A 23,060-nucleotide genomic window follows, 5' to 3' on the forward strand; every position below is an offset into this window, starting at 1 on the left:
TCTTGAAATGATTTTAGATTTGACCTATACCTGAAATTTCTTTTGACAAATAGAGAATTTAAAGAGGCCATTTATCTTGAAGTTGTGAAACTTTTCTCAAGAAACCTGCTCTGATACCACTTGTTGGATCAAGTGGCCTCAGAATAATTAAGAAGGGGGGGTTGAATTAATTATTAATGTGTCTTGACTAATTAAAAATTATCCTTCTTAATATTACTAGATTCAATTAGGCTTTTACTACTAAGTTATTAGAAAGTAAAGAACAAAAGCAATAACTTAGACAAAAGTAAAGCGGAAATAAAAAGTACACAGCGGAAATTAAAGAGTGTAGGGAAGAAGAAGACTAACACAAGATTTATACTGGTTTGGCCACAAACCGTGCCTACATCCAGTCCCCAAGCAACCTGCGGTTCTTGAGATTTCTTTTAATCTTGTAAAATCCTTTACAAGCCAAAGATCCACAAGGGATGTACTCTCCCTTGTTCTCTTTGAAAAACCAAGTAGATGTACCCTCCACTTGAACTGATCCACAAGAGAGTAACCTCTCTTGTTCTCAGTATAACAACTCCCAAGTAGATGTACCCTCTACTTGTACCACAAAGGATGTACCCTCCAATGTGTTGGGACAAAGAATTCCCAGGCGGTTAGTCCTTTGAATCTTTGTAAGGGGAAACAAAAGATATATCAGGCGGTTAGTCCTTTGAAATCTTTTATTTAAGGGGAAGGGAAGAATCAAAAGAATTCTCAGGCGGTTAGTAACTAGTCACCTTTTAAAAATTGTGACTCTTTTGAAAACTAGTCACTTAAAAAGTTGTGACTTTTGAAAAAATCTTCAGAAACAAGTCACTTGAAGAATTGTGACTTTCGGAAATTTATTTTTCGTAATCAGTCACTGGTAATCGATTACCATCAAGGTGTAACCGATTACACATCAACAGATGTGACTCTTCATGTTTAAATTTTGAAAATCAAAACGGTTAGAAGCTCTGGTAATCGATTACAAGTATTGTGTAATCGATTACACAAGTTTAAAATGATTTAAAAATGTTTTATCAATAGTTGTGACTCTTGAAATTTAAAATCTAACGTTTTAAAACAATGGCAATCGATTACAACTTTGTAAATCGGTTTTGAAAACAATGCTGGCTACTGGTAATCGATTACTACCTTCTGGTAATCGATTACTAGAGAGTAAAACTCTTTGGTAATAATTTTGTGAAAACTTCTTGTGCTACTCAATGTTTTTAAAAAACTCTTTTAGTACTTATCTTAATTGAGTCTTTTCTTGATTCTTGAAACTTGATTCTTGAATCTTGAATCTTGATTCTTGAAACTTTGGAATTTTCTTAACTCTTGATTCTTTGACATCATCAAAATAATCTTGGAAGGCATTGCTTCCACATAGTAGACCATCGTCAATGGCTAATAATTGACTTTGGGAAACCGACAATTAACAATCTTATGAAACTTGTTAGAATTGGGATTAGGGGAATCGGTACATGTGAAATCATAATCCCTAGATATTATTATCTTATCTTTACGTTTATCTTGCTTCTTTGGTGTCTTTCTCTCAATATATAATTGACAAATCAATCACATATTAGTTTTAAATTTTTTCTTCAAATACTTAACTACAAAATATATTATTTTGGGAACACAATTGGTCATGTGGATTTGATATATGACTTTTAGTCCTCAATACTACTGCATAGGGTACACTATGCTTACAGCTTCCTAAGAAAGTATTTTTCTATGAAGAAGATTGATCAGATTTAGAGGGACATAGCCAACTTTGTGTAGAAAGATCAAGAGAGCTTGTCAGAAGCTTTAGAGTGAATGCAGTAGTTGATCGGAAGCTACCCACTTCATGTGTTAAACCAGTAGAAGATAATGCATATTTTCTATGGTGGAGTGTTATTAACCTCAAATTTACAGGATTTTCATATGCATTTTGTGACATTTATTTGTCATTTTATTTAACTTTAGGCATTGTTTTGAATCAAATTAGCTTTAAATTTAGTTTTTGCTTTGTCTTAGGTAGAATTTTATGTTTTAGTTATTTTTATGAAATTTTGTTATAGTTTTTCAGCAAAAACAGGTCATTTTGGCAGGAGCTCGCTCAAGCGCCCAAAAGCTTACTCAAGCGCTAACAAAGAGAGAGCAAAACTCAAAATTCAAATTGTTTACGTACTTAATCTTGAGTTCTTCATCTTGTCTAGTCTTGTTGAAACCTGAACATGAATCAAGTACTTAATTGAGATTATCTCTAGGAATAGAATAATCTTGGTTAAGTCTCACTAATTCTCGACCATTAATGTTGATTGCTTGTGTTGGTATGTTCAAGGGATTAGGTATCAGGCAAGTAGTTTAGAATCTGTGACCATGCAAGAGCTAGTTCTAAGTCCAAAATTAGGCATTCATTCATCAAGATCGACATCATCCTAGTCTAGTATTTCTATCTTTACTTAATTATTTTGTTGTCATTTAATTTTTATTGCAATTTATTTTATGTTATTTATTTCTTGACAATTACAAAACAAAAATACAAAAACCTAGTTCTTAGGTAAATAATTATATGAAATCCCTCATTTATTCCTTTGGGGCATAATTTGGACGATAGTTTAGTTACTACATCATTATTGGGTTACATGTGGCCTATAAGTTGAATATAACATGAAATAAAGCCCTAACAAGTGTCCTCTCACAATAGGACTGGTCTTAATGTTGCATGCCAAGGCAATGTGATGATGAAACCACTAGCTGATGCCATTAGAATCATTGAAGACATGTGCTCTAACTCCTACAACAATTATGGGGATGGGAGAATCATGAAGAGGTCAGTCAACCAAGTGGAGTCAGCTGGATCTCATTTTGAACTGGGGTAACAAATTTAGGCAATTTCTAGGCCGATATAGACTTTCATGAAGGCAAAATCTCAGGCCCCTATTACCTCACCTCCGTATCCTTCTTGTGACAAATGTGGGTATGTACATGGTCTCACTTTACTTGTTTTCATTGTGAAATATTGCTAAAGTATTTAAAACAGATTTTTCAAGACTGAAAAATAACAAAAACACAAAAAATCCAAAAAACAAAAACAAAAACAAAATAGGAAAATTGAGAAATTAACCAGTCTAAGCCGAAGGAAGCGGCTTGTTCAGCTGAGCCGACGCCTTCTTGGGAGCGGCGGTGGCAGCCGCAGCAGCAGCCGCTGCCTTGAGTTGCTAGGCGGCGATGAGTTGAGAAAGGTCCTCAGCGTTGTCACCCAACAAATCAAAAGGGTTCATGGTTGCCATATCTCAGAATTTTTTGTTTTCCCAACTCCAAAACGACACCGTAGGTTCCCAAACACAAGGCCGCAACTAACCCTTGCTACTAAACACGGAACATATCCATCAGAGATCAAAGAGAAGAAGAAGGTTGAAGGAATGGAGAGGCTGAAAGTGAAAAACCCAAACCCTAGCCGCAATAAGAGAGAGGAGAGTGAGTGTGTCAGAGAACAGACAGGGCAACCTAATCTTTTATTCAGGACCTAGGAAGGAATGTGTAATGTGTTACTCTCCCTTAAAAACATTGTTTATTTACTAGTTTAGTTACTTTTTTTAAGGGCATTTATTTATATTTATATCTATTTTAAAATTATTTTTTCTTTTATTTAGTTTTAAAAAAATTGTGTTGTTCATAGATATCTTCCTATAGGAATAATGGAATAACATATTCCCACGTTTTCTCATGGGAATTATAGAGCTTACTTAAAACAATAAAATATAATATTTGTATGAATAAATTTTTATAACCTTCTAATAAATATATGCATTTTTTCATTTCCATATTTTTGGAAATAGAAGAGCGTCAAAAAAATATTTTCTTGTATTATAACAATCGCATGGTAAAAGAATTGAAAATCAATTGTAGTTTTTTATTATTAAGAAATATTTTTAAAATAATTAAGGAAAATCAATCGTTTAGAAAACAGTTTGCAGCTAACATATTTCAACATAAATATAATATTTATGTATGATACATACAAATATTACTATAAATAATCTAAAAAATATAATATTATCTTTTAAATAGTTGTTTCTCCATTATACTTTATAATATTATAAATATATATCACTTTTAATTAAATATATTTTTACTATAATTTTTAAAATAAAACCAATTATTTAAATAAGCATTAAACATTTATTCATTAAAAAAGCATAAGTCTAAAAATTTAATTTAAATCACTCCTCTGTATAGATATTTTATATTTATAAAAAATCATATAAGCTACTACTCTTCAAATTATACAATTTTATTTTATTAAAAGTAATTAAATTAATTATGATATGCATAAAAAAATAATTATGATACTGATTTGTATCATAATTAATTCGATTATAATTAAAAAAGAGTAGTTTGTATTAGACATGACAATAGGCGGAGATGGGTATTGTCTCCCCAATTCTCGAACCAAACCCCCAATATGTCCCCATACTCTACCCGATACCGGAAGGGTTAAAATTTATTATCTCATCCCGTACCCGTCGGATATCGGGTATACCCGACCCCGTCTCGTACCCGATCCAAATTAGAAAAATATTTTTTAAAAAAAAATATTAAAAATTTAATTTTAGAAAAAATAAATTGATTGTTAAATATTTTTTAACTACTTATATATCAATAAATTTATTATAACACATGTGTCTACAAAAATCGTTAAGAAAAGAATATTAAATTATGTAAAAATTCTAAAATAAAATTAACTAATAATAAAAATTTCAGGTCTTTTGATTAAATTATACAAAAAATTTAAAAATTTTAAGTGACAGGACGGGTTCGAGATTAGAGTCAGGGCAGATGTAATAATCTGGCTTTTTTCGTAACTACACCTTCTCTCTCCTCTTTTTTCTCAAACTACACTACTTTTCAATTTAATTCCTAATATACACTACTTGGGATTTTCTCTCTCCTTTTTTGTTTTCTTTTTAAATTTAAAATATTAACAAATATAAATATTATATTATATAATTTTTTAATTGGTTTTTAAAATTACTTATTTATTAAATTATATTTTTTTAATGTTGTTTTTTAATTTTTTTAAATAAAATAATATTATTAAATATAATTATTTTTTTATTATTTAATTTACTTAACATATTTTTTAGGTGAATATTTTTATTTAAAATCTGAATTTTCTAATATAATTATTTTTAATATAATTATATTACTAAATATAATTAGTTTGTTTATTTCATTAGATTTAATTAAAAATGAGAAGACTTTTTGTTTAACAATTTATTTATAGAAAAACATCATATTGCATTATCAATAAAATACTTAAACAGTTACACTTGGCTAGGGAAAAACTTAAGATGGAGATATGTTAGGACAATTGTTTCTGTTATGACCATGTTGTCGATAAATTTTACATTTTTTTCTACTTTTCCATTCATTTTCTTCTTCGTCCATTTCAGTAGGAATGCAAATTGAAATGAGACGACCTCTGCAGTCCTCTTTCTCCTTGGATCAGGACCCATTGATCTTCCTTATGTATATTTTTTATATCTTTTAGATTTGTTTTGCTTTTCTTTTCATATATGCAAGTCATAGATAAGAAAAATATCAATTCATATCATTTAAACAAAAAATAACTATTAATTAAATATCTTTAAAGATATTTTTAATATATTTTTATTATAAAAAATAACTCATATTTAGCGGTTATCAGTATCTTTTTTGGATATTCTAATCTTTTCTTTTCATATTTGCATAAATAATAAAAATATCAATTCTTATCACTTAAGCAAAAAATAACTGCTAAATAAATATTTTAAATATATTTTTATTTAAAGATATTTTCAATAAATATTTTTAAAGATATTTTAAATATAGCATTTACTACTCTTTTAAATTTTATGTCTATTGTATAAGATAGATGTATCAATTTTTTATTTTATTGTGTTTTTTAGTTTATTTTAATACTAATAACTATTTTTCTTATTTTTTTAATTAACAAACATAACAAAAAAATATCAACAACACATAAATTTAACTACAAAAGTACATACAAAGTAACTAAAAAATTGTACTCTAATTTTCTTTTAAAAAAATAAAAAACAAAATTAAAAAATTTAATTTCATAAATAAGTAATTTTAAAAACCAATTAAAAAAATTATATAATATAATATTTATATTTTATAATATTTTAAATTTAAAAAAAAAACAAAAAAGGAGAGAGAAAGTCCCAAGTAGTATATATTGGGAATTAAATTGAAAAATAGTGTAAATTGGGAAAAACCAGGAAAAAGAAGGTGTAGTTACGGAAAAAAAAGCCTAATAATCGCATACACGTACTCGAACCCATACCTGGTCAACTCGGATATTACCCGTCAAAATTGAGACGGATTCGATCGAGTACCCATGGGTACGGGTTTTCTTGCCATGTCTAGGGCCTTGTATCATCATTAAATCAGATTTTAATTAAAAAATAATTTAATCCATAATTAATTGTATTACTATTAAAAAGGTAACATGTGTCGTCATTATGATAATTTGTATCATAATCAATTTAGTTATTAATAAAAGGATAAATTATATCATAGTTAAATAATTAAAATATATAAAAGAAAAAAGGAAAATAAGAAAAGAGAGAAAATGGGGGTATGAGGAGAATGGGTAGAGGAAGGGAGTGTAGGAAAACCGGAAATGGCAAGAGTATTTTTTTTACATGTTTTTAAAAAAGTAAGTAGTGAGAATAGAAAAATCTGGTGTGAATAGTAACTCTCATCAACACACCATACAAGACCAATTGGCATCCACAAGTAATACAAAGCCCAAGTCTTGTTAAGTATATCCAATAAGGGAGTATGTGAAACAACGAGTATTAGTCCCCTCAAATTGGAAAGGTTGTTGTTTTTCGTACCATTTTTTTTCACTCGTCTTATTTTTTAATCTTTTTTTTTAAAAAAACTTCTAATGTTACATCAATTAGTGAGTTTTTTCTTTGGTAGTTTGTCTTCCAGAATTTTAACTACATAATTTTCTAAAAATTTGGCTTCGGGAATTAAATTCATAGAAGTCTATTTACATACAGACTCTGATATTATGATTCGGGAAGTCTATTCATATAATAAATTAATAATTGTCCACATATTACATATTAATTCTGAAATTAGTGATACTAAAATTCGTCTAAAGGATGTTATTTAGGGAGACCATGGTATGAAATGATTTTTGATCTTTCCAAAAAAATTCGCTTAGATTTCTGAGTCCATGCAGTGTAACAACGATTCACATTAAAATAAGAAGGATCTGGCTATATAAATGAGACTGTGCAGTTGAGGATAACTTAAAGAAATTAATTGATATTATCTATGTCAACAAGGTACATCTATTTTTCAGTAGTCTATCACTTAAGAATTTCATAACTAGACGTGTTTGGCGGCGTGGAGTAGTTATGTGATGAGTGACCTTCTAGGAATTTTTCCAAAAAAAACATGAGTGAGAACAAAATACGTTCAAAAAGTCTTATGTTAGTTTGTGGAAACAGTCATTGATTCCGAAAACAACGAAAGCAAATTATCTAAGATCTCAAAAAGACTACCACCTACTAATGGTTCTCACCAGTGAGGAATTAAATGAAATATCACCATGCGAAGTGTCATAGTGTGAAAACCAGTGAGAAGTTGAGAATAAGGACGTGACATGCTAACATATATTTCCTAAATTATTTGGCTTATTTGTAAAAAACATATACATTTAAATATTTTTTTGTAAAAAACACAAATTAAAAGACTAATCATAAGCATGGCTTATTTATCTTAATCAAATAATCTAAATATTATTTTCTTAATTGAAAAATATTACTACTATACTAATTTCAATATTTTTCTAGAACAAAATATATTTAAGTATATTATATATTTACTATGATTTATAATAAATAAAATTTTTGTTACTACACTTATATAGAAAAAGGAGATTTCAGTCACTAATTCGGTTGCTAATCTCAAAACATATACATTCATAGCGACCGAATATCATTCGGTATTCGGTCGCTATTATCTTGATATAGTGACCGAAACCTCTTCGATTGCTATCTTCAACTACATATCGGTCGCCCCTTCGGTGGCTAAAGTACTTTTTTTTTAACATATACAGCAACCAAAATTGCCATCGAAGTTTTTCAGCGACCTTCCATATCGGTCGCTAATTCAGTTGATGATACAAGTTAGCCATCATGATCATATTCGGTTGCAAATTCAGTCGCGAGTTGCACCATTGACTGTGTGGTCGCTACTTCGGTCGCTAACAGAGACCGAAGATTTTCGGTCGCTAATTTCGGTCGCTAAATTGTATTTTTCTAGTAATGATAGGCATTCTTCTGAACACAAAATTTTGAGACAATTTCCCCTTAGTTGCCCAAGTTGAGCTTGATTGAATATTTTCTTTGATACCTAATTGTATTGAATTGATCTGTGACATGGTGGAAAGGGACAGGGGAACTGATACTAGCATGTAGCTTGTGCCAATTAAAGGGAAAAAGAAATACAATTCCAAACTCTTTGTCTCATGAATGAAATAAAAGGGGTCAAAAGTAAAAAAGAAAAAAATGTGCTAAAAATAGAAAAAAAAAATTGACCCAAGTGCAATAATAAAATAAAGAAAAAGAGAGAGAAGGAGGGAAATGAATGAAAAGAAAAGTAAATAAAGCTAGTAAAAAAAGAAGGTAAAAGTTCTCCTGATCTTTGAGTAATTGTTGTCTATCTTAATTGGAACTCTATGTTGCATATTCCTTTAGCATCTACCTTCTAGAAATTATTCTTCAATTCTATTCTTATCTTTTTACGAATTTGAAAGAACCTTGAGGACTTTTGAGAGATGAAGAACGTGGACAACACTACTATAACGGATTGTGATCATCGTTCCTACCTATTGGTATGTTTATGTTTATTTTATCTAGGATTGCTAGTGTTTGTTTGATCATGAATGGCTAGTCCCCCTAGTTCAAGGGATATGACCTAACTATCCTTTTGTACGCTTCTCCTTGTTCTTAATGAGATTCCTCATTGTTCTATGTTAATTAATTATCTTCCTTATCTTTATTGTTTATTTGGAACCGACCATTCTAATACTAAATTGATTGCATAGGAGTGATCATCTGCTTGTAATTGCTAGATCTAGGTAGAGAATATTTTACATCAAATTGCATGATCAAACTGGTTGGGTACTCTTCGACAGATCAGTTAATCTTTAATTAATCATCCCTATAATTGATTTTATCCTTTGACTTAAATTGATAGGTTCATGATCATTAGGGTATTGATTTAAGGCAAAAAGCATCTTCTGACCTTGATAATAGGCTTTAGTTGATTTTGGGAATAAGTAATTAACTAGGAAGATATTTCATTAGGACTAGGATTAAGGAAAAATTGGTACTAGTGAATCATAACCCCTGACCATTCTTGTCATAACTCAAAACCTCTCTTCAGATTCAACTATTTTCTTTTTTATAAAAATGAAAATCATAAAAATATTTAAACTCTCTTTTTAATCATCTTAACTGTTAGTTTAATAAACTTGACTAATTGGGAATACAACTAGTCTTTTGGGTTTGATATCCAAACTTTTGAATCCACTGTTATTATTGCCTAGGATACACTTGCCCTTGTGCAAGCCTAACATATTTTATACACCATTTATCTTCCAATTCTTCTTCTGATTTTTCATCAAAGGACTCATTAACTTTTGGCTTTGAACGATGTGGCTTTCATGGGTTTCTAGACGATCAGTTCCTAGGACTTTGGTTTCTTTCATTCATTATCTTATTAGAGCTCGAGTTACTCAAGAGATAAGTTATCTAAGTTCTTTGAGGCTCTCAATGCAATCATCGTTGTCATAAGTTTTGCCAAGAATTCTAAGTTCATTTAGTATGGTCTAAACCATCCAAACATACTTTGTATGTCTCTGTTTTCATCCATAATAAACATTTCATACTTACGAGTAAGGAGACTGAGTTTGTTTCTTTTATCTCAATGGAACCCTCATATGTTAATGCTAGAGTGTCCCATATATATTTGGCACTTTTGAAACTATGAACTTTAGTGTACTCTTCTTCAGATAGGGTACACATGATAGCATTTCTCGCTCTAGAGTTCAGCGGATATCTCTACTTCTATTCATCAGTCCATTTATTTCTAGAAAGCTCATTCAGATTGTCATTATAAGGAATATGATTCCCATTTTCTACCACGTCCATCACGTAAATATGATAGGACTCCAAGAATGCAATCATTCTTTGCTTCTGGTAATCATATTTTACTTTTTTGAAGAGTGATGGTCTGTTCACAACTTGTCCTTCATTTTCCATCTTTCAAAGGATCTTTGTTCCTCTACTCTAATAGGCTCTGATATCAACTAAAATATAAGTAACACACTAGAAGGGGGATTGAATAGTGTGTTAGACAAAATTTTGAAAGATTTTTCTCAAGATAAAGATTTTCACAAATGCAAATCTAGTAAAGGTTTGAAATGTGAGCCCTTCCAGAGAGCGTCCAACAACTTAAAACAAATTTTCTTAAAAGATAGTTTTAACTAAAGAACGTCCAGCAAATGTAACAAATTTTCACAAAGAGACTTTCGCAAAGCTTGTGCATCCTAGGTGTGAAAGGATAACTTAAGATAAAACATGTTATATCAGAAGCTAGAGTAAAACACAAAGTTTATACTGGTTCACTCAAACTCGTGATCTACATTTAGTTCTCCTTTAAATCTTTGAAGGTTCCACTAATCACAAAATTTATTACAAATTAAACAAATATTATACTCTCCTACTTTTGACAATAAGTGTTTTCTAGGTCACTCCTAGCACACCCTTATTCTCCCTTGAGATTAAGAAACACCTAAGTATTCTTCTATCACTAAGTCACTCCTAACTTTTCAAACAACAATTTAAAATGAATACAAGACTCAAAATTCTTAAAGAGAGAATATACAATAAAGATCTAATACAAACAAATAGCTATGCAAAGCAAATAATAATTCTTTAAGCACAAGTGTATGATTGTCCAATGATTTGACAGAATTTCAACACTTCAGAAAATTGATAGCAATCTTGTGTATTTCATGTTGAGCCTTGAGACTTCTTTTTATAGACTTCAAAGAAGGTATCCATTACGGGATTAGAGCCTTCCTTGATAAAATTGTTGTCTCTGAGCTGTCGAGCTTGCTACGTGGCAGCGTAGGGAGGAGATAGAGAAGGGACAAATCGTATAACTGTTTTTCGCTGTAGCGCATCCTTTGCTCCGCAAGAATATTCTTCTTTTCTGTCTATAAAAGCACACAAACTTGAAATCCAATATTAGTGAATTTTGAAATCAATCATCAAGAGGAAAATTTAAATTATAGGATTTTCTAGAACAAGAATCATCCTCAAGATGCTTTCATGTGTACTGGGCAATCATGTGGACATTAACTAACATAGTATAAAACATTTTTGTAAGTTAGTTATATTTTTTTGGACACATAAAACTTCTCAATACTTTGGTACTAGTTTTCACAATAAGTTTAGATGCTTGTTTCTTCACAACATATTGGATGCTATATGTTAACTTTAATAAAAACAAGTTCCATTTTGTGGGCACTTAGAGAATATATGATATAAGCTTAAGATATTACCACTCAAGGAACAGACAATGTATTCTTGTAACACTTAGATAAAACCATTAGTTCATACAAAATTTAATATTTCTGTTGTAAAAAATCATAGATTTTGAGGGATCTAACATCGCCCAATATCGTAGTTTCTAGCACAACTTAAACTTTTGATAAGAACCAAACATACATAATTGACACTATATATGTATTGTAGGCCTGTATAGACAGGCCATACCATATAATTTACTAAGCATCCTTGAAATGTGGTAGTCACAGACATATTACATATCGTTGATATTCCAACTGATCAAGTCACCGGGTGCCATTCCCAAATCAACACACTAGACCATTTTACATCTTGTAGGGTGAGCTTTGTATTGGCCATATTCATATTTAATTTGATTAAAACTTTATGTCATTAATTAAATAGTATTCTATTCATTTGTAGGACGAAGCATCCAAGGTGGAAGAATGGCATTAGCTTGGGTTGGAGTTGGGGTTCCTTCGTTATCTCCTTCACCTCTGATTTGTGAGGAGGTTCTGCATCAAATAACCCATATTTAATTAGTATATTATCACTTTCTGTTCAAATTATAACGTGATGAGTAAATGATGCCTCTAGAGGCTTCCTTTAAGTCATGACAACACTTATTACTGACCCAATGACTGCTTTTCCTTAATTTACCCTTCCTAGCTAGTTGCTTTCCATCTTTTCAGAGCATAGTGCATCAGATTGCTTCAATGATTCACAAAACAATTCATGTTCCTGTTGGTTCTTTTCTTTGGATAAAATGAGATTACAAGGCTTAACCTTTCACTTCATACAAATTACCTCAATTAGGGATTGGTACTTTAATCTCCTATGCTTGGTAATTTTCAAGTTACTGTTAGTCAAGCAAGCAGTGAAAATGTTAATATGTTGTTGGTTTTTTATATAAGCAAAAGATTTCAATATTTCATTAGTAAAAAACAAAGCACAAGATGTGAAGAGGTTTATAAATACATGGTAATATAACACTAACAAAATACAAATTCTTAATAGTGCTACCCTACCCAATAGTTTCACGCAACCTATATATGCACAATTTAGTTAAGGAAAGAGGAAAAAATTTCATACTTAAATACATACACAAGTTCAGATATAGAAAGATGGTTGAAAGACTTTTAGGGACATCGGAAATTAAATACACTAACCTAATGTTTGATGTCACCAGTGGTTGGGGAACAAGGGCAGAGGAAGTCAGATCCACTTCATCACCAAGTCGCTCCAGTTGTGCCTGTTGGGCTAGTGCCTTCTCTTTCTCCTTTATCTAGTTTTCACTCAAATCAACTTAGTCATATGAAGTGAAATTTGAATGTCTGCATAAATACGTGCGTTCCAATGCATAACCACTTGAGAGGAAGAGAAATAACGCAAAAGCTATAAATTGTAGCTTTTGGTTTGACACGCGTTCAAAGATTAAAGATATGGGGATAAACTATTCCCTTAACACTTGAGAAGAAAATAAGAAAATAAATTAAATAAATTTCTTCATAAATTAAAATTAAGGTTAGTAAATTTGTAAAAAGTTTTATCCTATCAGCTTTTCACTAAAAGCTTATTGTAACTTAATTATATACGTAACTTAATTTTAGTTTATAAAAAAACTTAATTCATTTTTTTTAATTTTCTTATACTGTAATATCTATAAAAAAAAAAGTTTATCCAATGCCAAACATATTAACATCCAAAGTCCAAACTAACTGCAGTCAACAACTAGAGTTTTTTATCAGAGTCAAAAGACATTAATTACCTTCTTAGCGAGAGTGTTGTTTTGTTCTTGTAGGGCCTTATCCTGCATCATTTGAACATAAAATTAAATCCACTAATTGTATAGTTAGAGGATCGTCCAAAAAACACTGATGGTTTGATATAAATTAAAAATTAGTTTTTCAATATATTTAATTATTACTAATATTGAAATTACATATGTATAATACAACTGACCTCGACATAAACTATATTTTTATATTGCAACACAAATAACAACAACGTACGGAGAAATGTTATTAAACAGTCTATTATAATGATATTAAAATCAAAAATTAAAAAATTTACTTATTTTATAAGAAATAAAAACATATTTAAACTTTATATTTATTTTCCCTAAATTATACACGTTCCTATACAAATTATCTTTATAAAGTACCGGGGAGTGGTGGGCAAAGCTTAGTGTAACTATCATAAAAGAAAATGCAGCTCTAGCTGTAGTATTAATAACGTTTCTAATTATTTTTTTAAGAAAATAAGGTTTCTAATTTAGAAAGTAATTTTTGTTTTATTTAATTTTGATCAAATAGGTTTATTATTTCTTTCGTAAATCCTAAAATAGAGTTCTCCCATTAATTAGTGATAAACAACAATTTGTTTATAAAAAAATACTCTAAAATTATTAATTTAGTTATTGCAGTTGTCCTAATCTCTATCCACATAGATGTGCGACAATGCCTAACTTTTTACATTTTTGAGCAATTTTTGCAAATATTGCATTGAAAGTTAAGTGAGAGAGAGCATTCAAAAGTTGAGTTTCAAAACTCCTTAAACCTACTGTTTTCCCCTTACCTATTGGAATAGAAAATTACCTACTATAACTAATTTTGCACTTACATAAGGATGGGAAGGCTATTCACATTAACCTTTTAAAAAGTTGAGTTTTTTTCCAAGTAAGGAAATATTTTCTTTAATATAGATAGTTTTCATAGTTATACCCATAAAACATCACAGATTTATCAAGTTTACTAGCTTTATCCCCAATCTGTACACACTTTAAATAAACAGTTTCTAAAAAAATTTCTTTTCAAGTAAGATTTCTAAGAAATCATCTATTATAATTTAAAATAATTACAAAGTAATTACTGCCCAAGTAAAATTAACTTGTGGGATAGTTTATTCATAAAGTTAAGTTTCGGGGAAAATAAGTCCAAAATAGCCTATGTAAATTTCAAGACTTAAAATGCATGGCTTGGAATGAAAGTACACAATATACATGGTTTTTTTTTTTTTTTTAATTATACATATAGATCTAACCACTTTTATACTTGACTAAAATAAATATCTTGTTCATGATAATCCTAATAACTAAATAACTGACAAAAATTGCAATATTTACATTGTGGGCTATATTATTACACCACTTTTGCGTAAACAAGTGGATGGATTGTAAATAGTAATCCAGTTGAATGTGTAGTTCAAAGATATTGTAGAATTTTGTTCATAATATAGAAGTCTTGATCTATAATAACTAAATAACTGACAAAAATTGCAATATTTACATTGTGGGCTATATTATTACACCACTTTTGCGTAAACAAGTGGATGATGGATTGTAAATAGTAATCCAGTTGAATGTGTAGTTCAAAGATATTGCAGAATTTTGTTCATAATATAGAAGTCTTAATCTATAATGACGAATGAACTAGCTAAAATAACAGACATCATATTTAATATCTAATCAGACATGTTCAAGGTACTACTAGTACAAATTATGTTGTACATTTCATATTTAGGTGCTACTGGTACCAATTAATATATATTATTTGCCTTTCCAAAAAAAAAAAAAAATACATGTTCAACGTATATATGTTTCCCCATTAACCTATAATACTAAGCTTTATTAACCTCGAGACTCTCATTATGATTTTTAATTCCATGATTATTAGTAGCTTTACAACTCAACTTTAGGTTCTATTTAAGAGGAAAATAACATATTTCCTTTAAGAAATGAGAATGCCTTGCTGAGCCTTCCAATTTTTTTTCATTTCAAACCAAGCCACTATTTTCTCTCGTGGAACTTGTTTTACAAGCATGTCATCACCTATAATATGATTATGTTTAGAGTTGTCAAAGTGAACAAATTCGACTTATCTAGGTTAGTCCACCACATATTGGTAAAACCAGTAAGCCAAAAAATTGTTAATCCGGCCAGCTCAACCATCACATTATACGAGTTGGCTCAACTAAAACTAAAAAGAAATAAATATAAAGAATATAAAAAGAAAAAAGTAACAAAAAAACACACAAGAAAATTTGAGGTGCTAAAATTTTGAAGCGATAATTGAAATCCAATACAATAGTAAATTTATCACATTGTGTCCCATAGTCAAACATGGGAAACTATATATGTTAAGGATTTGGTAACTCATATTCACATTCCAATTCTATATCTAATTATAAAAAGATAAGTTAGGGTATATCTTTTATTATGATTAAAATAGAATTAAATAATTAGGTTTATGTGTTAGATATTTTAGTTACTTAATGAACTAGTGTAATTTTTTTAAGGCAATGAATTAGTGTAGTAATTTGTAAATTATTTAAAAAAAACCCATGAGTCAATTTAATTCACCACAAATTCAACCTGAATGAACCATTATTTAAAGCAAATGTCTCCTCATAGTCAATTTCATAAATTTGAACATATGCTTTTGCAACTATTATTGTCTTACAATCAAATGATCCATTAAATTGATATTTTAAGGTACATATATCAATTTAGATGAACAATTTGGGGAGTGATAATACAACTGAATATTTTTCTGTGGCCTTTAATTTATTTATGACTTGTCTTGCCATCATACTCATCAGTTAAGTTGCCCTCAAATACCACAACAAAAAATTATAATATTTACGAACATGTTATATCCATGAGTTAATTGCTTCCACTTCTTGAGGAAGAGAACAAAATTGTTTCCACCATTCATTGATTCGTTGAGCAGTTGTTATTTTGCAACCTATACTTATAAAAAGATGAAAGCAACAAGACTCACCTTTTTATGAAGCTCTGAAATAGATTCATACATCAGTTGGTTCTGCGAATTATATAATTAAATAGTCAGAATAACAATGACATTCAATTCAAACTATATAGCAAAACTATGGGTTGCATGGTTTTACCTTCCGTGATCTAATGTGTTTGAGAGCACTTTCAAGCTGATGCTCCAAATTCTGAAGCTCTTTGATACTTAGGCCCTCCAAATCTTGTCCCATAAAATTCCTGCAAAATAACAGGCAAACCCTACAGTTTTATATTTTATTAATTACACAACACAAAAGTGAAAAGCCCTTGCTCAAACTAATTTAATACCTTTGATTTTTCTGTAGGACTTCCAACCTTGCTTTCAGCTTTGCATGTTCCAGAGTCCAATTTTCCTAACATAGTATACAATAAAATTAGTGTTCTCTGATTCTTATAATTTCCTGTAGCAACAGAAAGTTGCACTATAGATATAAAAAGAAGGAAATAATTCAATTTTATCAGTTGAAAATTTCTCTTAATTTGAACAAAATTGGCATACATATATAAAAATTGATGCATCAGTTTGTTTAGCATGTAAAATTGGTAAAATGATCGTAGGTGGGGCTTAGAGAGAGGACAGGATGACATCCAAATATTATCAATGATTAATGCTTTTCATCTGATATTATCAATTGATAAATCAATCAGTAAAATGAGTTGATGATTTATTATAAGAGCTGATAGCCTACAGTTAGTGGTTGATCACTTGCAACAAGCTGCCTCTCTGCATATGAATACCTCTCATACCGTTCAAGAATTTTTTCCATACTGATGACAAAGGAAAGCAAAAGTGAGCAATGATAGTTTATATATATTGATAACAAAGCCCAAATACTAACCAACATGCAGTACTTAATTGTTCAAAAACATACAGCTTAATGCATGTATGATACCAGTATTAAAATACCTAGAAGAATAAATTCACATTCCCGTTAACATACTAGCTAAAATATTCAATAATTTTTTAAATTAACACAAGGAAAAGAGAAAGAATTGAACAAATAGACTTCCAATTTTTAGTCAACATCACATTCAAGCACATACATAGTAAAAAGGAATTCTTAGACAAAGATATAGGAATCTTTAGGGTTTTTTTATTTCATAATATAGGAATCTTTAGTTGAAAAAAGGAAATCTAATTTATTTTTTATGTTTGGTGAGAGTAAAAAAATTAATTAAAAATATAATTACTTTATGATTTTATAAAAATAAAAAATCTTATCATCCATGTCATCTCAATCTATGATTTTATATTGTGAATACATTCTAATTATATTCAAACAAATCTAAGCGGATACCATTACCATCATATGAAGTGAAAATATTGACCCCGAGGTAAGATTAACACTCGTCCATACATACCTTTTATTATCATTTAAATTAGAATTTTAAATACGTAGCTACTGTCAACATTCCCATTCATAAAAATATTTGTCTACACTTTTTAATTTTATTTTCCTAACTCTTCTTTTATTTAAGAAAGAAATAATATCCTCTACCTTAGTCTTACCATGTTCTAACCAGGAGTATCCAAATTCACATTTTTCCGTATATGGATTTAACACATGGTGGGATGGGTAACTTAGGTGTGCTTCCAACTTTATATTGTTTAATCAAACAAAACAAAATATCATTATGACACATAGGACAATGAGTACTCCAACCCTTATGCATTATGCATTGAATTAAGTACAGGACAAGAACAACAATCCTCATTTTTCAGAGGAAATCTATAACAAAGATCTTACTTTCGTAAGATCCAAAAAATACTAACCAAGTCAGTTGAAACATGCCTAAATATCATCTCATTCTTTTGAAGTCGTATGAATCAAATAATTAATTAAAAACAAATTAATTATCATCCATACCTTTCTCTTTCTCTTCCCTCTCAATTTTAAGATTCCGATTTTTTTAATATTAGTCAATCATCAAGGACAAATAATACTTTTAAATGCACTAAACCGACAGGGGATATGAGGCATTAACTTAATTGATATATATCTCAGTATTTCACATAAAGTCATCCAATGCCTCATAAAGTCATCAAACCAAATACATATGATATTTATATTTTTTTTCACACACACGTTATACCATAAAAGGGCTTGACGTCTTGGTAAACAAGTTGCACTTCAAGAGGGGGAGCAAAGTTAAAATTTAGAATAATAATCACCCGTCGCGTCTCCGACACATGCATAAGGTGATTGACGGCTTAGGACTCCCATTTTGAAGAGTCCCACAACTTTTAAACAATCTAAAAAAATAAATTTATTAACTTCATTTTGGTGAATTTTTTAATATATAAGAATTTTGTATATTATATTTTTATGATTAAATTTATAAATTCATCAAATTTTTTGTCGATAAATTATTTATGAAATACGTTTCCGTTATTTAAGGATTTTTTTTTTAATTTTTTCTTCATGCTCCAAAAATATCCAAGACAACACTGATGGATAATCACTTGTTGGGAGGACCCGTGTCTAAATTTTATTTTTTTTTATTTATAGAAATAAAAAGAAGTACCAAAAAATTTACAAAAACTCGCCTACTATTATGACTAAGATTTGTATATGTCATAAAAGGTTTTAAAAAATAGTTTGTGACTGTGATTTCAGCCGGTGAAACTTTTTAGGATGCATACAGCTACAACATAATTGCAATTAACTGTGATTGCATTAGCTACATTTATTTACAATTTCACACAAAATTAAAGTATTGATAAAATTATGACCACAATTTAAAATCTCAGTCCAAGTTTGGTTTTCATTTGAAAGCCCAAAAGTAACTTCAAAAGATAAAACTGAAAAATATTTTGTTTGATTTTAGTTGAGCAAAATTCTAAACTGAATTTTGTTACTTTGAAGTTTGATCCCCTACTAAACAAAAGTAGTAAAAGGAGAGTTGCTTTTGCAAACTCAACTTGCAAAATGAATTTTATTCAAACTTAAGTTCTCCAACTTTGATCCAAACATAGCATTAGTCTCATAGGAACATTGCTAATGCAAATATAATCAAGCATTATAATTATATTTAGTCTGCCTCTACACTATATGAGTACATCGCCTCTTGGAGATCAGTTGTTTTTATTTATTTACAAGGTATTAAATCTAATTAATGTTTCTAAACAAACAAGAAATATATAATTTAGCACAAGTTGTACTCTTAAATTTGTTCCCTCGAATACTAAGTGATATGTCTGTTCCAAGGATTAAAAAAGGCTCACATCATCCTTTCGATACTGCACTGTAAAGCTTTGAGTTATCTCAATTGAGATCTTACAGTATCAGTTAGAATTCAAAGTAGTTGTAATATATTGTCATAATAATTGGAAGAGTTATTGTACTTGCGAATAATATATACAATACGAATATTTGCCTAACTACGAAACATATAAAAAGCTTTACTGTTTCAAAAAGAACATATAAACCTTCAAAACTTTGGAGGATTTTGTAACTCACAATGTATGTAAAATGTCATCATATATATATACCACATAATATAATTAATGCTTTACCTGTGTGCATTTCAAATTGATTTTATTTTGTGTTTGAGGGGGAAATCTTAAGAAAAAAAATGCTCCATCATTATTAATTTGATATCTTGACTATAAACGAAGTTATAATGAAAAGGTTGTTAAACTCATTTTAAAGTTAGAATAAGTAAATCGATGCACTAAAAAAATGGAAATTTTTAATAACAAATTACAGAAGATTACATAGACTATAACAAAAATTTCTTTTATGCTCTTCCATCATGGCAACACTCGAGTTGCCTCTTTTAATTTGTGCATGCACAGAGAGTGCGTGCCTAGTATCTACACTACACTTATTAATCCTAGGCAAATTGTCAGTAAAATGAACTTCGGGGGCCAAAGTGGAACCATGCAGGTTAACTAACTTGAAAGAATATAAGTTTGACAAGAATATGGTACAGAGACAACGGGAGGATTGTAATCTGTTGGAGTAGGAGGTAACTCATAATAATAATAAAAGAAAAAGGAATAAGAGTTAAGTTAACCACATTTTCGCATGGAAAAAAGAAAGTGGTGCATATATACTCGAGTGTGATATTGATTTTGGTGTGTTTTATAAGAAGAACTAGTAAGTAATAACAGCATTTGTTATATATAGTCAAATAAAGTGTGCTATATATTATTAGAATTATATATTTTTATTATAATATGAATTTGAATTTAACTCAATCTTAAAATTAATTTAAATAATAAAGATTATCTTAGACTTATATATTTTATTTTAATCTTATTGTGTGTGAGAGAGAGAATTCTTATTGTGTGAGAGAGAGAGAGAATTGGTGGACTTGAATGAATTAATTTATATATATTGATGAATGAATGATGACTAGTGTTACAGTGATCGGTCACTTTTCTGGTTCCTCGTTTCTCATATTTGTGTCTGAGGCTAAGGTTTGTCAGATCAGCCCTGCTTCTTTCAAATAGCGAATCACGTACTACCTTTTTATATGGCCATGCGCGCGGAGAGAGTGATGTAATATATTAGTTTTACTTACACTTCCAAATCCTAATAAACTGACGCAAATTGCAATTCTCACTCTCTCTCGCCTTCTGCAGCTATGACGACCCTCATCAACAAGTTATGCATAAATATTAAAACTAAAGTATATGCCATCGCATGATGACACTCTTTTCAAGTACAAGAAAACAAATAATTAAACGACATAATATATATATCTATGAAGATTAATGTTAAGCCTAAATAATCATAATCATAATGAAAAATTGAGAATTGAGTACCCAATTACATCAAATTCACACTAGTAATAAACCCAAAGAGGGGGCGGAAGGGTTAATTAGAAAATAATTGAATATTAGCCCAGAAGAATACCATATCATAAAGAGGATAATTAAAAAAAAATCGAGAAGAAACATAGATCGATATGTATAGTACACATAATTCACAGAGATCCATAAGCAAATTAATAAATTAAATATGATATCAGATGAAGAAAACTAAGCATGAAAAGAAAGAAGACTGAGCGTAAAAGATCATATACATATAGTAGCTAGGGAGTAGAATTTTAGATACATAGAAGAGATCATGAGAAAGAGAAATCAAAAGGGTTTTATTGTATAGTACGTAAAAGGGTATATGGTATAATTGAATTAAATTATGTGCATATGTGCATACCAGGGATCGCTGGAGTACTCAAAGAGTTTGCCTTTGGTGGAGAAGACTATGAGGGCCACTTCAGCATCACAAAGCACAGAGATCTCATGTGCTTTCTTGAGCAAACCAGACCTTCTCTTTGAGAACGTCACTTGCCTATTGATCTTGTTCTCGATCCTCTTCAACTGCACCCTTCCTCTCCCCATATCTCTCTCTCTCTATCACTATTCTATTACACACTTCAATTTCTAGCACTACTATGATCCTCTCTTATTATCTCTACCACACCAACAAGACAATTCCCACACGAATTTCAATCATTAATACAATAGAAGGACGTAGCACCCTTCAATTTATCTCTATCGATGTATTTTCCCCTATGCTTCTTTCTTGGTGGTTCTTCTTTCTGTGTGTGTATAGAATGAATTCTATGATTTATAATATGCTATAAACATCTTTATATTTATGTACGAGATAGCTAGTATTGTGGGAGACGAATTTACATGAGTCATGACCGTGAGTCTCTCTTCCTTTGATTCATTCATTCATTTTTTATTATTTTATTTTATTTTGTGTATAAAGTGGATGGACATTAAAACATAAAACAAAACAAAAGGACGAAAAATCATTGGTTATTGTAATTATATTCCACGAAAAGAAAAGGAGAAAGTGAAAGTTGGAAGGTGGTTTTGTGAAACCAGAGCGGTTTCGTCAAAAACGTTGTCGAGTTCGGATTGGACAGAGGCACTATCGGGACAGTACGTTGTTCTCTGTTGTCATGTGTACGAATTTCTCGTTGCGTGTTTACTTCCTCGATCGGGTTAATATTTCTAGTATTTTCCTTTGCTTTTGTCTTTTGTTTAGCATATATCCTTAATATTTGTTACAATTTACAGGTAAGAATAGTTTTCTTCTTTATTTTCTTTTACTTTTTTAAAAAATTGACAAAAATAGATTTTATACCTCCAAAACTAGGTAATTGTAGATAAGGATTAAGAAATTATTAATATTGTTAGGTTTAAGAATGTGTAGTTTTTTCTTTATGAATCTAATTTAATATATTAGCTTTAGGATGAAAGAATTTACACTTACATCTAATATTTATCACATTATTTAATAAGTTTAATTAACATCTCATGCTTCCTTAAAAAAAACATCTCATGCTAACAATACAATTTAATTATAAGAAAACTAATTGTAATAAAAGAAAAATAATTTGAATGGATCCATTGACTTTTTCTGTAACTCAATCTAATTAATCCATTAGTCTATACGCTTTCTCTTTTTCAACATTTTAATATTTTGAGTCATGGGTGGAAGAAGAATTAAAATAGTTTAATCAGTTCAACTAGTGAATTTTGAGTAAAAAAATATGAATCTAAGGGTTTTTAATATAAAATTGATAGAGGAACAAAATTCGTTTAATTTTAAGAA

At 29.7% G+C, this 23,060-nt stretch overlaps 1 protein-coding gene across 4 annotated transcripts; it reads right to left on the reverse strand.

Annotated features, from left to right (window-relative positions):
- Window positions 1-10,719: 10,719 nt before the first annotated feature.
- Window positions 10,720-22,153, reverse strand: LOC114409649 (truncated transcription factor CAULIFLOWER A-like). Of its 4 annotated transcripts, XM_028373174.1 has the most exons (10): window positions 21,648-22,153; window positions 17,169-17,247; window positions 16,768-16,832; window positions 16,578-16,698; window positions 16,451-16,492; window positions 13,438-13,479; window positions 12,839-12,954; window positions 12,477-12,528; window positions 12,304-12,380; window positions 12,092-12,184 (listed from the first exon to the last, which is right to left on the reverse strand). In XM_028373174.1, the coding sequence occupies exons 1-9, from the start codon at window positions 21,830-21,832 to the stop codon at window positions 12,339-12,341; spliced, it is 744 nt and encodes a 247-aa protein (XP_028228975.1). In that variant the 5' UTR covers window positions 21,833-22,153; the 3' UTR covers window positions 12,092-12,184; window positions 12,304-12,338. The 4 variants fall into 4 exon arrangements, with proteins under 4 accessions (XP_028228977.1, XP_028228974.1, XP_028228976.1 ...); XM_028373176.1 differs by lacking the exon at window positions 12,304-12,380 and having other exon boundaries at window positions 10,720-12,184; window positions 21,648-22,152; XM_028373173.1 differs by lacking the exons at window positions 12,304-12,380; window positions 12,477-12,528 and having other exon boundaries at window positions 11,644-12,184; window positions 21,648-22,143.
- Between the last annotated feature and the right edge of the window lie 907 nt (window positions 22,154-23,060).

This window comes from Glycine soja, chromosome 4, assembly GCF_004193775.1.
Source record: "Glycine soja cultivar W05 chromosome 4, ASM419377v2, whole genome shotgun sequence".
NCBI classification, from domain to species: Eukaryota; Viridiplantae; Streptophyta; class Magnoliopsida; order Fabales; family Fabaceae; genus Glycine; species Glycine soja.

Bases quoted from the DNA above. Each gene is read 5' to 3' on its own strand.
- LOC114409649 (XM_028373173.1), bottom strand. From the start codon at position 21,832: ATGGGGAGAGGAAGGGTGCAGTTGAAGAGGATCGAGAACAAGATCAAT. The intron at 16,699-16,767 runs GTATTAAATTAG...ATAAAACTGTAG, and splicing joins GTCCTACAGAAAAATCAAAG to GGTTTGCCTGTTATTTTGCA. The intron at 12,955-13,437 runs GTAATTAATGTC...AGTGAAAACTAG, and splicing joins ACAACACTCTCGCTAAGAAG to ATAAAGGAGAAAGAGAAGGC.